At 43.8% G+C, this 13,664-nt stretch overlaps 1 protein-coding gene across 1 annotated transcript; it reads left to right on the top strand.

The window, feature by feature from the left end:
• Window positions 1-9,427: 9,427 nt before the first annotated feature.
• AICDA (activation induced cytidine deaminase) lies at window positions 9,428-13,216 on the top strand. Its single transcript, XM_065888221.1, has 4 exons — window positions 9,428-9,610; window positions 11,889-12,162; window positions 12,652-12,767; window positions 13,163-13,216. Exons 1-4 carry the CDS (start codon window positions 9,428-9,430, stop codon window positions 13,214-13,216), a joined length of 627 nt encoding a protein of 208 aa, XP_065744293.1.
• Window positions 13,217-13,664: the final 448 nt, after the last annotated feature.

Raw genomic sequence — 13,664 nt, forward strand, 5'->3', positions numbered from 1 at the left:
ATCTGAGGAAACAAAGGATCACATTTTTACATGCCCTTGTATGATCCCACCTTGTCTTCTGCTGAGGAACTTTAGTTTTGTTTTTTTTGGCTGTGCTGCAGGGCTTGTGGGATCTCAGTTCCCCCCACCAAGGATTAAACCCGCACCCTCGGCAGTGAAAGTTCTGGCAGTGAAAAGTCCTAACCACTGGACGGCCAGGGAATTCCCTTCAGAAGAATTTTGAAAACTCTCCGTCCCTATGTTCCTCACTCACCTGTTCATGCCAAAGGTGACCATCTCCTGTCTTTCTGGTGCCCTGAGGAATTATTCCACAGATAATTAGACTTGGAGAAAAGAATGTATAGAGAGGAAGCTTAGATCCCTGGGTGAGAATAACCCATGACAACACAGCGAAGGGTTTTATAACAGAGGAGTGGACGTGAAGACAGGGGAGCAAGGCTAGGAGTGGGGTTTGGTCATGAGCACAGCTCCTGTGTAGAGTTTAATTCCTTGCAAATATTCAAACTATAAAAAGCTATAATTAATGTATCGATGTATATGACAATGAATTAATGTACGTGACTTCTCTTTCTCTCACATGTATCATTCCCTTTGGCTCTCCAAACTTTGGTAAAACCTGCTGTACCTTGGGACTTCCCTGGTGGTCCAGTGGTTAAGAATCCACCTTCCAAAGCAGGGGACGAGGGATCGATCCCTAGTCGGGGAACTAAGATCCCACGTGCCGCGGGGGCAACTAAGCCCATGCGCCCCAGCTAGAGGGCCCGCATGCTGCAACTACTGAGCCCGCGTGCCGCAATGAATGATCCCGCGTGCTGCAACTAAGACCCCATGCAGCCAAATAAAGAAATAAATATAGAAACCTGCTGCACCTTTACAATTTAGTGTGGTTGTACTGGAGGAAAGTCACTGTAAAGGGAAGTGAGGCTTGCCCCACATTCAATCCACCCTCTCTCTCCCAGAGAGCCCTTTAGAGTGAACTAGCATCATGCCATCCCCCTCTGGGGACCCACACTGGAGCAAAGAATTCGTAATCCAGAGAATCAGTGACCTTGATCACAACTCAGGAGCTTACAAGAGAATTCCCCCACCACCAGTTTTCCTAAATTTGTCTAGCTTGTATTTAAAGCCTTGGCACAAACCTAACCATAATAAGAATTCAAAGCATTAGCTGTTATTTGAATTAATGCTCACTTCAGAAATTCCCCTTAAAGTTCTGGTATAGATGGGTGAGGACAGGTGCAGGACAAATAGGGAAGGGTAGAGTTCTATGGTTTAACAAAGGATGTGATTAGAAAGTTTCTGAGTTGGGCATGAAATGCAGAGAGGAAACAGCATCTACTCCCTTCCCTCTAGAATCTAAAAAGGATCTTGACTGAGAGGAGAGCTATCACCACCTCCCAACCAGGAGTGCTCTCACCGGTCCCTCGGCCAGTTAGGTCTCTTGTTGTGAGATGTGTACTTTTCTTTCATATTAAACATCACTGTTTTAATTATATATTTACATGTGAATGCAATTACTTAATTAATGTCTCTTCCCCACTTGAATTTAACTTCCATGAGATCCTTACTGGTTTCATTCAACACTTTTTTCAGTGTCTATTATACCAGGTACTATGTACTTTTTCTCCATGTGGGTAAAAAAGAAACAGACCAACAAATCCTCCTGTCATGGACCTAAGGCTCAATGAACGTAGACAATACTGTATTTTAAGTGATGCGTGCTAAAGAGAAATATACATTAGGAAAAGGGAAAACGAAAGGTCAGGATGATGGGATATAGTTGAAATTTTAGATATGGGACAAGAAAAAGCCTCAACTACGAGGGAGTATTTGAGTAAAGATAAGGGATCAGGGCTTCCCTGGTGGCGCAGTGGTTGAGGGTCCGCCTGCCCATGCAGGGGACGCGGGTTCGTGCCCCAGTCCGGGAAGATCCCACATGCCCCGGAGCAGCTGGGCCCGTGAGCCACGGCCGCTGAGCCTGCGCGTCCGGAGCCTGTGCTCCGCAACGGGAGAGGCCACAACAGTGAGAGGCCCGCGTACCGAAAAAAAAAAAAAAGATAAGGGATCAAGCTGTAATAATATACAGGGGAATAGCATTCCAGGCAGAAGGGCCAGCAAGTATTCTTTGCTCCTCTGTGTTCTTTGTGCAAGCAAGGAGAAAGGTATGGCAGGGGCAGGTGGTAGAGGATCTGGTGACCGACTGTAAGGATGTTGGCTATTATTGAGAAAATGAGGGACCATGGAGAGTTTTGAGAGCAGAGAGACATGAACTAAAATATTTCAGGGGACTCCCCTGGTGACGCAGTGGTTAAGACTCCAGGCTCCCAATGCAGGGGGCCCGTGTTTGATCCCTGATCAGGGAACTAGATTCCACATGCATGCTGCAACTAAGAGTTCGCATGCTACAACTAAGGAGCCCGCCTGCCGCAACAAAGACCCGACGCAACCAAAATAAATAAATAAATTTTTAAAATTAGAATAAATAAATTAAATATTTCGGAAGGATTGCTGTGCAGAGAACAGTCTGTAATTGAAGAAAGGAAGACCAGTTGAGAGGCTGAATGTAACCATCCAGGTTGTTTAGACCTGGTGGTGGTGGTGAAAGTGGTCAGTGAACAGGATTTGGGCATGGGATTGACTTATTTTTTTAATTTTTTTTTATATTGGAGTATAGTTGATTAACAATGTTGTGTTCGTTTCAGGTGTACAGCAAAGTGATTCAGTTGTACATATACATGTATCTGTTCTTTTTCAAATCCTTTTCCCATTGAGGTTATTACAGGATATTGAGCAGAGCTCCCTGTGCTATACAGCAGGTCCTTGTTGGTTATCTATTTTACATATAGCAGTGTGTACATGTCAATCCCAAACTCCCAGTCTATCCCTCCCTGCCCCCACCCCCAGCCTTCCCCCTGGGCATGGGATTTAAAAGGAAGAGAGCAATCAAGAAGACGGCCAGGTTGGCCTGAGCAATGGGAAGAATGCCGTTGCCATTGATGCCATGGAGACAGGGAAGGCAGCAAAAGGAGCAGGTTATATGTTGGGAGAGAGAACAGGTGCTCAGTTTCAGCCATGCCTGAAATGCTCATCAGACATCCAGATGGAGAGGCTGAGGTGGAAGACAGACATACTTGCCTTTAATTCAAGGGAGAGGTCCAGCCTAGAACTACAGATTTGGGGGATCATCAATGTATAGATGGTATTCAAAGCCTTGAGGCAGGAAGAGAGCAGGAACCCTTGCTGCTTTGCTCACTATTGTAACACCAGCACAGTTTCTATCAACTAGTGGGTTTCTACTGAAGGAATAAATAGAATGCATATGGCCTCAGGTAGGAGGGAGAAGCAAAATCTTTAATAGACCAGCTTGCATGAGGGAAGGAATTTAAAGCCTCTTATTTGAAAAGCCCGACCTGTTTTCCAAGTTCAGTGCAGTCATTTACATGCTGATTCTGATGAAATACATCGGTTTCTTTTTGTTCTTTGAGATGCTGCTGCTTCTGACTTTAAATTAGAATATGGCTTCCATGTTTGTGGAAAACATGGCTTCTGCAAAAATCCTTTGGTGTAATCATCTAGTCTTCTAGCAATTCTTGTAAAGCAATCAAAGAAGCGGTTTGGGAAGCAAAATCTCTGTCCTATATAACTGGGTTTACTTGCCCGGCCACAAAGCAGGAGCAGTTAGTGCTGGTCTCTACTGAGACTCAGAGATGCTGTGTAATTAAATGAGGGAAGAGATGCTTTTGGCTGATGGAACGCAAGATGTCTTTAAATAAATGCTACAGGCTTCCCTGGTGGCGCAGTGGTTAAGAATCCGCCTGCCAATGCAGGAGACGCGGGTTTGAGCCCTCGTCCAGGAAGATCCCACACGCCACAGAGCAACTAAGCCCATGCGCCACAGCTACTGAGCCTGCGCTCTAGAGCCCGCAAGCCACAACTACTGAGCCCGTGTGCCACAATTACTGAAGCCCACGTGCCTAGAGCCCGTGCTCCACAACAAGAGAAGCCACGGCAATGAGAAGCCCGCGCACCGCACCGCTCGCTGCAACTAGTGAAAGCCCACGCGCAGCAACGAAGACCCCACGCGGCCAAAACTAAATAAATTAAATCAATAAAAAATTATAAATAAATAAAGTTACTATGATTATTATTATACTTCTAAAATTAAATATATCACTTTACCATGATTACAATTTACAAACTGACTACTCCTCCCGTCTCCTGATCTATATTACCTGTGGAGCGTGGACTGGACTTTTAAAGAGGCAGCCCTAAAGGAACCTATGCATTAGGCAGAGTGGCCCTCAATCATTTTAACTATGTGATTTGGCCTGTGAAAACCCCGCCCATCTTCACTGGACCCACACAGGAGGAAGGCTGCCTGGTGGTGGTAATGTTGTTGTGGGGAGGGGCGTAAAGGACTGAGTTCAGATTTGAATGTGTAGGGCCCATGCACTGTCAGCCAGAGCAGCAGCAGTGCTGGAGGAAAGCTTCCCTTCCTAAGACTTTCAGGGAGCCAAGAAAGCCACGCTGGAGTCCACCATGGACAGGTAAAGCAGCCGGCTCGTGGGTGGTTGTGTTTGGCCTTCCTCTCAGAGCAAATCTGAGTAATAAGATGGGTAAACTCTCCCCTTCTCCCCTGGCACTGTCTGACTCACAAGATCTGCTTGGTCAAGATGCACATTTATTTTTCTAGTTCTGTCTCATCTTCTGTTCAGATCTTAACATGCTTTCCACCCAACTGTCTCTTTCTCTTTTCTTCCCATAGTCAAAAGAACTTTTATGCACTATGTATTGACTTGTCCTTGCAGTTAGAACTAGTTGATGGTAGTAATATGAACCAAGCAAGTGTTAAGAGACTGAAATCATGAAAAGCTCATAGCAATACTATACTAACAGTAGTGGTAACTAGTCATTCTGTAAACATTCAACTATGAAACCCCTTGAAGAAAAGCTTTACTAGGGAGACTTTACTGAATAATTACACAGTCAAGAAATTATTTTTTAAATGTCAATATTCAAAATTAATTGCTTGCAGGTCACTACGACTCTGTCTACTATTATAAGGAGATAAATCAGTCAAGCAACTTATTTAATATTAAAGGCCCAACTGTTAGGCAATCAAATGGTATTTATTATTTACCTAGTCTTTCCATTTCTTCAGACATGACTTAACTTACTTCTTCAGTGTGTCTTTTGTAAGATTTTCACAATGTCTTCACATGAAGTTTATGACAAGTATGTTATTATCATAGAACTTAATCTATTCCTATTTTTGATGATTGCAAATGTAGGAAAATTTACACCTAACCCATACTTTATCTCAAATTAATTCTTTTACAAAGAATTTAAACTACAGAGCTAAGAATCTTAAGGGTAGATTCAATGTCCTTCAGAAAACTGAGGGCAAAAATGTCAAATGTCAGCTCAGTTTACAGTGAGATTTTGAAAACTAATCTGAGGTAAATGAGAAAGAAAAAAGTCTCAGCGGAGATACTTGTAAATAATGAAATGCAAAGCAATGGCAAAATCAGAGCTTCAATTCAGAGAAAGTCAGAGAAGGCAAAGGAGGTGAAATTCAACAGGAGAAAAAGGGAAATACGTGATTTTCATTAAGGAAAATACTATCTGCAGAGCACAGTAGTAATGGCACACGGCGGGAGAGGGTGACCTTGTCACGATTATTTTTAACCCATTTGTCTCCGGTTTGCATTGCTGGGGATGCAGCCAGTGTTCTGCCTCAGGGAACACAGCTGTCCTGCGCAGCTGTCAACCTGCAGGCCTTACAGACTGTCTCTGCTGAGTCCTCCGTACACTTAAGAGAAACCAGAGGAGCATAGGGTGCTGGAAATAGGCCCCCAGCTATAGTTAAGGAAAGTGATGGATCAAGATAGTTAATTAACAAGGCCATAGTCATGCAATTCACTTCACTGTGACTGGTAACTTCTGACGGAAACAGAGCTACTGTATTTTCATGTGGGGTGGGAGAGAGAAGGCTATCTGAATCCCTTAGTCTATGTCCTGTTCTTTCTTATACTCCCAGGACACTTTTTTACTCTTCATGGGAACAGGGCTCCCACACCACCTGCAGTGCATCATATAGTTCCCCTTCCTCCACTTCTCATCCACACACTCCAGGAAGACAGGTTAAATGTAAAAGGAATTTACTGGTATAGATTATGAATATGAATTATGAATGAATAAGATACGAAGAGATTATGCTTAATCTATTTAAAACTGGGCCCGAAAGAGAGAATGTTTTTTCTTCCACTCCAGTATTTATTAAGCATGTATTCGGCTGATGTGCTATGCTGGGGCTGATTATGTTAATTATTTAACAATCGTAATAGTAACAGAGGTAGTGCTGTGGTGATCACCGTGTAAATTATTATCACTTTAAAATAAAGCCAATTGGGCTTCCCTGGGGGCGCAGTGGTTGAGAGTCCGCCTGCCGATGCAGGGGACACGGGTTCGTGCCCCGGTCCGGGAGGATCCCACATGCCGCGGAGCGGCTGGGCGTGTGAGCCATGGCCGCTGAGCCTGCGCGTCCGGAGCCTGTGCTACGCAATAGCAGAGGCCACAGCAGTGAGAGGCCCGCGTACCGCAAAATAATAATAATAATAATAAATTAAATAAATCAATTAAATAAAGCCAATTATTATTAGATCTTTGTTAGCATCCATTTCGGATTCCTGTCAAATGTGCATTTTTAATTCTAAAAATCTGATTGACTAATTTTTATATGGTTTCACATACGTAATGTATAGACTGGTGATTTAGATGTATCACCATCTCTGCCTCAGGATTTAAAGTGGATTCCAGGGACTTCCCTGGCAGCCCAGTGGTTAAGATATTGTGCTTCCATTACAGGGAGGACAGGTTCGATCTCTGGTGGGGGAACTAAGATCCCACATGCCCTGCAGCATGGCCCAAAAAAAAAAAAAAAGTGGATTCCAATAACCTTCATGTGTTGAGGAAGACATTCAGATTGCAACAGCTTTAAAAATCTCCAGCACTTGTTTATCTACTTAATAAGAGTGACATTTGAGAACTTGACTTCAGGGTCTATCTCATGTATTTCATTATTAAAATATCAATAATCAACGTATGTCCATACAAAGACTAGTACATCAATGTAGAAGCTTTATTCACAATAGCCCCAAAATGGAAACAATCCAAACGTCCATCAACAGATGAATGACTAAACGAAATGTGCTGTATCTAAGCCATGGAATATTGCTTTGCTGTAAAAAAGAACAAACTATACTGATACATGCAACACCAGGAATGAATGTCACAGTCATAACATGCTTAGTGAAAGAAGTCAGACACAAAGGAGGAAATAATGTGTGCTTTATATGAAATTCTAGAAAATAATTTATAGTTGCAGAAAGCAGTTTAGTGGTTGCCTGGGAGGGAGGGGAAGAATTGACTGAAAAGTTGGGTGAGGAAACTTGTGGGAGAGGGGTGCCCTGAAAATGTTCTGTATCCTGATTGTGGTAGCAGTTTTGGGTGTTTACATCTGCCAATATTCATAGAATTGTACATTTTAAATGGGCGAAGTATGTAAATTATACCTCAATGTAAAAAAAATTGAAAAAAGTTTCAATTCTCTTGCCAGCAAACCGTATTCAAATTACTGACTAGGTCATTACTTTGACAAGTCCTCTGCACTTCTGCTCAGTGCCACTAGGTGGCAACATTACCTCCACAGATTAGATAAGTACATTTCTGGAAAAGTCCAAGGACAAAAACCAGGGACACTCACTCCTGATGCTTTGGTATCAACCGCACTGTATAGCTTGTGGTGTGTTTACAACCACAAAGAAACTTGTGTTAGAGAGCATTTCCACAAATTCAACTCAATTTAGTGCTTATGATATGCAAGACACTGTGCTGGGAAACAAAGAGCAATCTGTCCCTCCCCTAACCCGCCCTGCACATACACACACACACACACACACACACACACACACACACACACACACACACACACACACACACACACACACACACACACACCGTGTGTGAAGAACATTGCAAAATATTTAGGTTATATTGCAAATTTACACAGGAAATCAGCCTAATCTAAATCCTGTAAAGACACGCCTATAAAAAAGACTAGAATGAAAAATGTAAGTATATTAACAGTAATTATCATTAGATAGTATGTCTAATTATCACTAGATATAGTGGTTAAGCATTTAAAAATTTTTAACTTTCTACTTTTTAGTAGTATGCAAGTTGACATATTTTTAAAAAGCATGACTCAAAAAGTAACACTACCTGGCTCAAAGCACAGAAATTCTAATTGAGGAGACAGATGTAGCAATCAATTGATAACAAAGGTTGAATGCCTTGATAAGGATAAGCGGAGAACAGTAGGAAACTACGGGAGGGTTTTTTGTTTCTGTTAATGTTCGATTTTGCCTAGAAATTTTGGCATAGTGGCAGTGAGAAAGGTCTGAAATTGTGGTTAAGGCTTTGAAGGATGGGTAGGTTTTGCCCAGTGGAAAAAAAGGCAGGGAAGCTTGCAGTCAGGTGGCTGGAAAGAAAAGACTAGTGCTAGGGGTCCTGCTGCAGGCATGGCGGGGAGGCTGAAGTGATGCGGAAAAGAGAAAATACTAGGAAACGAGGCTAGAAGTGTCGATTGATGTCCAAACGTAAAAGCTTTACTGCATTAAAGAGTTTAGAGTTTATTCTACCAGCGGAAGTTAGGGGCTTTCCGGTATCAGAATGACAGGCCCACACCTGGGCTTTTGTGAGATCTCTCAGGCACCTCGTGGAAAATGTTATTTTGAAGGGACTGCAGGCAGAGAGACCAGTTAAGAGGTCAGGACAGTGGATAAAGGGAAAGATTAGAGCTTGGACTGAAGCAGAGAACAGAGGAAGTAGAGCAGGAACAAATCCAGAAATATTTGAAAGTTTGACTCAATAAATTTAGATGATTAATAAATTAATTCAATATGAGGAGTGAAGGAGAATCAAAAATGATTCCAAGCTTTTAGCCTGGTTACCTGGGACGGAAAGTCGGTAGGAGAGGAGAGGCAGCTCAGGAGAGGGCAATTTGGAAATACTGTGCTAACCCCGTGAGTTAGAGGTCCATGTTGGACATTTAGATAGAGATTGGAGGGGAAACCTGAAAAGATCACTATGGGACTGGGGAACAGGTTTGTAATTCCAAGTTATCAGCATCTAGAAGGCAGCCATGGGAGGAGCCTGTCCTGTGAGCACGTATGGCTTTGGGTTTCTTGCTGTCTCAACTGGTCTTAAATATAAGCATGATAAGGGGGTTGTAATGGATTCCAAGCTCAGTAAGTCTCAGGCATCCAACAAAGGGAAGCAAGCGCATCTCCTTTGGTTTGGCCCAAGTATTACAGATTTTTTTTAAAAAGCTGAAGGAGAGCCAGGAGTGACCAGAGGATCAGCGATGCTCCCGCACTTCCTCCCTCCTCTCACCCACAGCCTCCTGATGAAGAGGAGGAAGTTTCTTTACCACTTCAAAAACGTGCGCTGGGCTAAGGGCCGCCATGAAACCTACTTGTGCTACGTGGTGAAGCGGCGGGACAGCGCCACCTCCTTCTCGCTGGACTTCGGGCACCTTCGAAACAAGGTATCAATTAATACCTGCTTCCCAAGCAGGGCATTTTTAGAGTGGTACCACTTTCAGCCTGTTTCATTTGTCTCCGCTAGATTCCTCAAATCTCTTTTTTACATGTCCCTGCAACCACAACAGAAATACCCCAAAGGGTGTCATTTAATGTCCTCCCCAGTCATGCTGGCCACACCTTGCTTCAATGCCAAGAATAACTGCCCCAAAACGTCCTCTCCTTTCCCCAGCATCCAAATTGCCTTTAAGACTAAAGAAGATATCCAAAGAAAGAGGCTTTTGATTTGGAGGAATATATACAGCTCATTCAAGCTGAATTTTAAATGTGGAAAAACAAACTGCGGCTTTAGAATTTTAAAAAATTAAGGAAGAAAAATTTAGGAAAAATTAATGACTCCATTCTGTCTTCCAAATGAGTTCTATTCCTTCCTGCTCACCTAGATCAGAGGCCAGTAAGTACATACGTAATAGTGAGCCTCAGAAAACTTAGGGAAGCCATTAATTAAAACTTGAAGACCAGAGAATTACATTTCCAAGAGACTTCTTCACCAAAACCCAGATGGGTTCACATACTCTTCTGCCAATGGATATTTCCTCTCATAACATGCAGTGACATCTAGTCTTGGTGGAATCCCAGGGAAGAATCCATGGGTGGAATGACACTGGCTAGTTTCTAGGGCTAGTTTTACTCTCCATTTTTTTTGGCCTCCATTTGTATTGTGTAAATTATCTCACTGCAATTGTTTTACATTCTAATCTCTTTCCTATTTGGTAATAAGACACATTCTAAACATAGAAAGCTTTTGTGTTAACAACCCTTTCCTTCCCTCTCATTTAATCCTCACAACCAAACTTCATTCCGCTGATGAAGAATCAGGAGATCCCAGAGTTGGGTGACTTGTTTAAGTCACAAGAGTGGCGATGCCAGGAAATGGAACCTGGGTCTTCAGATTCTGGGACTAATGACTTTTCTGCAGTATTAAGGGGACTTGCTGGGAATTCCCTGGCGGTCCAGTGGTTAGGGCTCTGCGCTTCCACTGCAGGGGGCACAGGTTCAATCCCTGGTCGGGGAACTAGGTCCCGCATGCCACATCGCAACTGAGTTCACATGCAGCTACCGATCCAGCATGCCACAAGTAAAGATCCCATGCACCACAACTAAGACCCGGCACAGCCAAATAAAATTTTTTTTTAAAGAGTACATGCCTTAATTTTAAGAGCTTATTGCTAAAAACTGCTATCATCTAAGCTTTCAGAGAATCATAGTGGTAACAAAGATCACTGACCACAGATCACCATAACAAATAAAATAATGAAAAATTTGAAATTTGCAAGAATTACCAAAATGTGACACAGAGACACAAAGTGAGCAAATGCTGTTGGAAAAAAATGATGCTGATAGACGTACTCAAGACCAGGTTGCCACAAACCTTCAAAACGCAAAATATCTGCAAGTCCAATACAGCCAAGCACAATATTATAGGTATCCCTGTATTTAATTGCTCTTAGCCCCAGTGGCGCCTATTACCTCTCTCAAAACAACACTCAGGGACTTTCCCTGTTGGCGCAGTGGTTAAGAATCTGCCTGCCAATGCAGGGGACATGGGTTCGATCCCTGGTCCAGGAAGATCCCACATGCCGTGGAGCCACTAAGCCCATGTGCCCCACCTACTGAGCCTGCACTCTAGGGCCCACGAGCCACAACTACTGAGGCCGCGCGCCACAACTACTGAAGCCTGCGCACCTAGAGCCTGTGCCGTGCAACAAGAAAAGCGCACTGCAACGAAGGCCCAATGCAGCCAAAAATAATAAATTAATTAATTAATTTTAAAAAAACGACACTCACCTGTCAGTCTCATAATCTATCTCCTAACCCTAAATTTTCTGACCTCCACTTAGTGGTCCAGTGTATTTCCACAATGTTACATCAACAGCCCTTCCAAGCCATTTTCCTTCCCCTCCAAGGAAGAAAAAGGAACTTCACAAACAAAAATGAAATCTGATAGTGTGCTTCTCCATCCACCCAACTCATTCCATCCTCCCCATTCCACAGAGAAGCTGTACGCTTTTCCCTTCCTAGGGCCAAAAGTGCAAAGTGTTTGGGCTCACCACTTACACTGCGTCCTTTCCGGCAGTTGCTTAACCTTCCTGCAACCTAGGACAAAACTGCAGACACCCCAAAAAGATCACCCTGGGAGGGACACGAATTAATGACTGTAAAGCTACCGGCAGGGCAGTCAAGGTCAGTAACCCTCCACTGAGCCCTCTGCTCTCTCCCCAGGCGGGATGCCACGTGGAATTGCTCTTCCTCCGCTACATCTCCGACTGGGACCTGGACCCCGGGCGCTGCTACCGTGTCACCTGGTTCACGTCTTGGAGCCCCTGCTACGACTGCGCGCGGCACGTGGCCGACTTCCTGAGAGGGTACCCCAATCTGAGTCTGAGGATCTTCACAGCGCGCCTCTACTTCTGCGACAAGGAACGCAAGGCGGAGCCCGAGGGGCTGAGGCGGCTGCACCGCGCTGGGGTCCAAATCGCCATTATGACCTTCAAAGGTGCGCAGGGACCTTTCTGCCCGGCTCAGCAAAGCACGGTTTGCAATTCAGATTGGCGTGGGGGGAGGGGGGGGACCAGGGGGGCAGAATTCTGGGAGTTCTGGTTCGCCTTTGGAGCCAAAAGTTATCAACTAGAATTGGAGGAAAAAAAACCAATGGCTTGGGACTTCCCTGGTGGCACAGTGGTTAAGACTCACGTGCCCAATGCAGGGGACCCGGGTTCGATCCCTGGTCAGGGAACTAGATCCCACACACATGCCGCAAGTAAGAGTTCACATGCAGCAACTAAGGAGCCTGCGAGCCACAACTAAGGAGCACACCTGCTGCAACTAAGAACCAGCAAGACCAAATAAATATATAAAATATTAAAAAAAAAAAAAAAAAAGAACCAATGGCTTGGACCCAAGCCTTTGGGCGGAGCCAGGGTTTTCTTTCTTTCCTCATGATTTGAGATCTAAGCTATCCCCTTCCCCCTCCTTTTTTTTATAGATTATTTTTATTGCTGGAATACTTTTGTGGAAAATCATGAAAGAACTTTCAAAGCCTGGGAGGGGCTGCATGAAAATTCGGTTCGTCTGTCCAGACAGCTTCGACGCATCCTTTTGGTAAGTTAAGGGCCTTCTTTGCTTCTCATTTTCTTTCTCTCTCCAAAGTCATCTACCCCTGGAGCTACTTATACTTCCTTTTCTTATATTTCCTACATTGTCGTGTGTGTTTGTGTGTGTGTGTGTGTGTGTGTGTGTGTGTGTGTATTTATCATTCTCTCCTTATTTTTCCTCTGATGAAAACTTTACAGAGCACAGGCTGTAGGCTTCTGTAGTTATGGCGCTCGGGCTTAGTTACTCCGTGGCATGTGGGATCTTCCCAGACCAGGGCTCGAGCCCGTGTCCCCTGCATCGGCAGGGGGATTCTTAACCACTGTGCCACCAGGGAAGCCCCTCTCCCCTTACTTTCTTCAAAAATGTTTACAAAGTCATCCACTCTCTCTTTTTCTCCACAGCCCCTATATGAGGTTGATGACTTACGAGATGCATTTCGTACTTTGGGACTTTAATACCAACCTTCAAGAATGTCACATACAAAGAAATACCTCTGAAGACAGTGGGTAAAAGAACTATCCTTCAAGAATTCTGTTTTTCTTCAACTCTCACTTTCTCTGAGTTTAGAAAAAAGTATTCATAGATGTTTTTTAAATGTCTTGAAAATAGAAGGAACCCAGACCCACCAGGGTTAATGCCACAACTGGTGCAGTTTTTAAATGCAGCATCGTCCCCTACTGGGAAACGACAGAACTGCAGGGCCTGGGAGCCCCTAAGTGTCAATACTCTGCCATTTAAGCAGAGAGAAAGCAGAAGGTAAATACTGAGGAGCATGGTGAGAGGATCAAATGTTTTATAACCGGTATCCTTTATTATTTGATTCTTGTTCTGAGTTTTCAGTGGTATTAATGATAAATTTTTCTACTCTCTTCCATTGGGGCTCACTTTCAAGTGAACAAAATT

The sequence above is a fragment of the Phocoena phocoena genome, chromosome 11 (assembly GCF_963924675.1).
Source record: "Phocoena phocoena chromosome 11, mPhoPho1.1, whole genome shotgun sequence".
In the NCBI taxonomy this organism is placed as follows: Eukaryota; Metazoa; Chordata; class Mammalia; order Artiodactyla; family Phocoenidae; genus Phocoena; species Phocoena phocoena.

Excerpts from the sequence above, each read along its gene's own strand:
- AICDA (XM_065888221.1), top strand. The coding sequence starts at position 9,428 with ATGCTCCCGCACTTCCTCCCTCCTCTCACCCACAGCCTCCTGATGAAG. Across the intron at positions 9,611-11,888 it reads TCGGGCACCTTCGAAACAAG|GCGGGATGCCACGTGGAATT; the intron begins GTATCAATTAAT and ends CTCTCTCCCCAG. Across the intron at positions 12,163-12,651 it reads CGCCATTATGACCTTCAAAG|ATTATTTTTATTGCTGGAAT; the intron begins GTGCGCAGGGAC and ends TTTTTTTTATAG.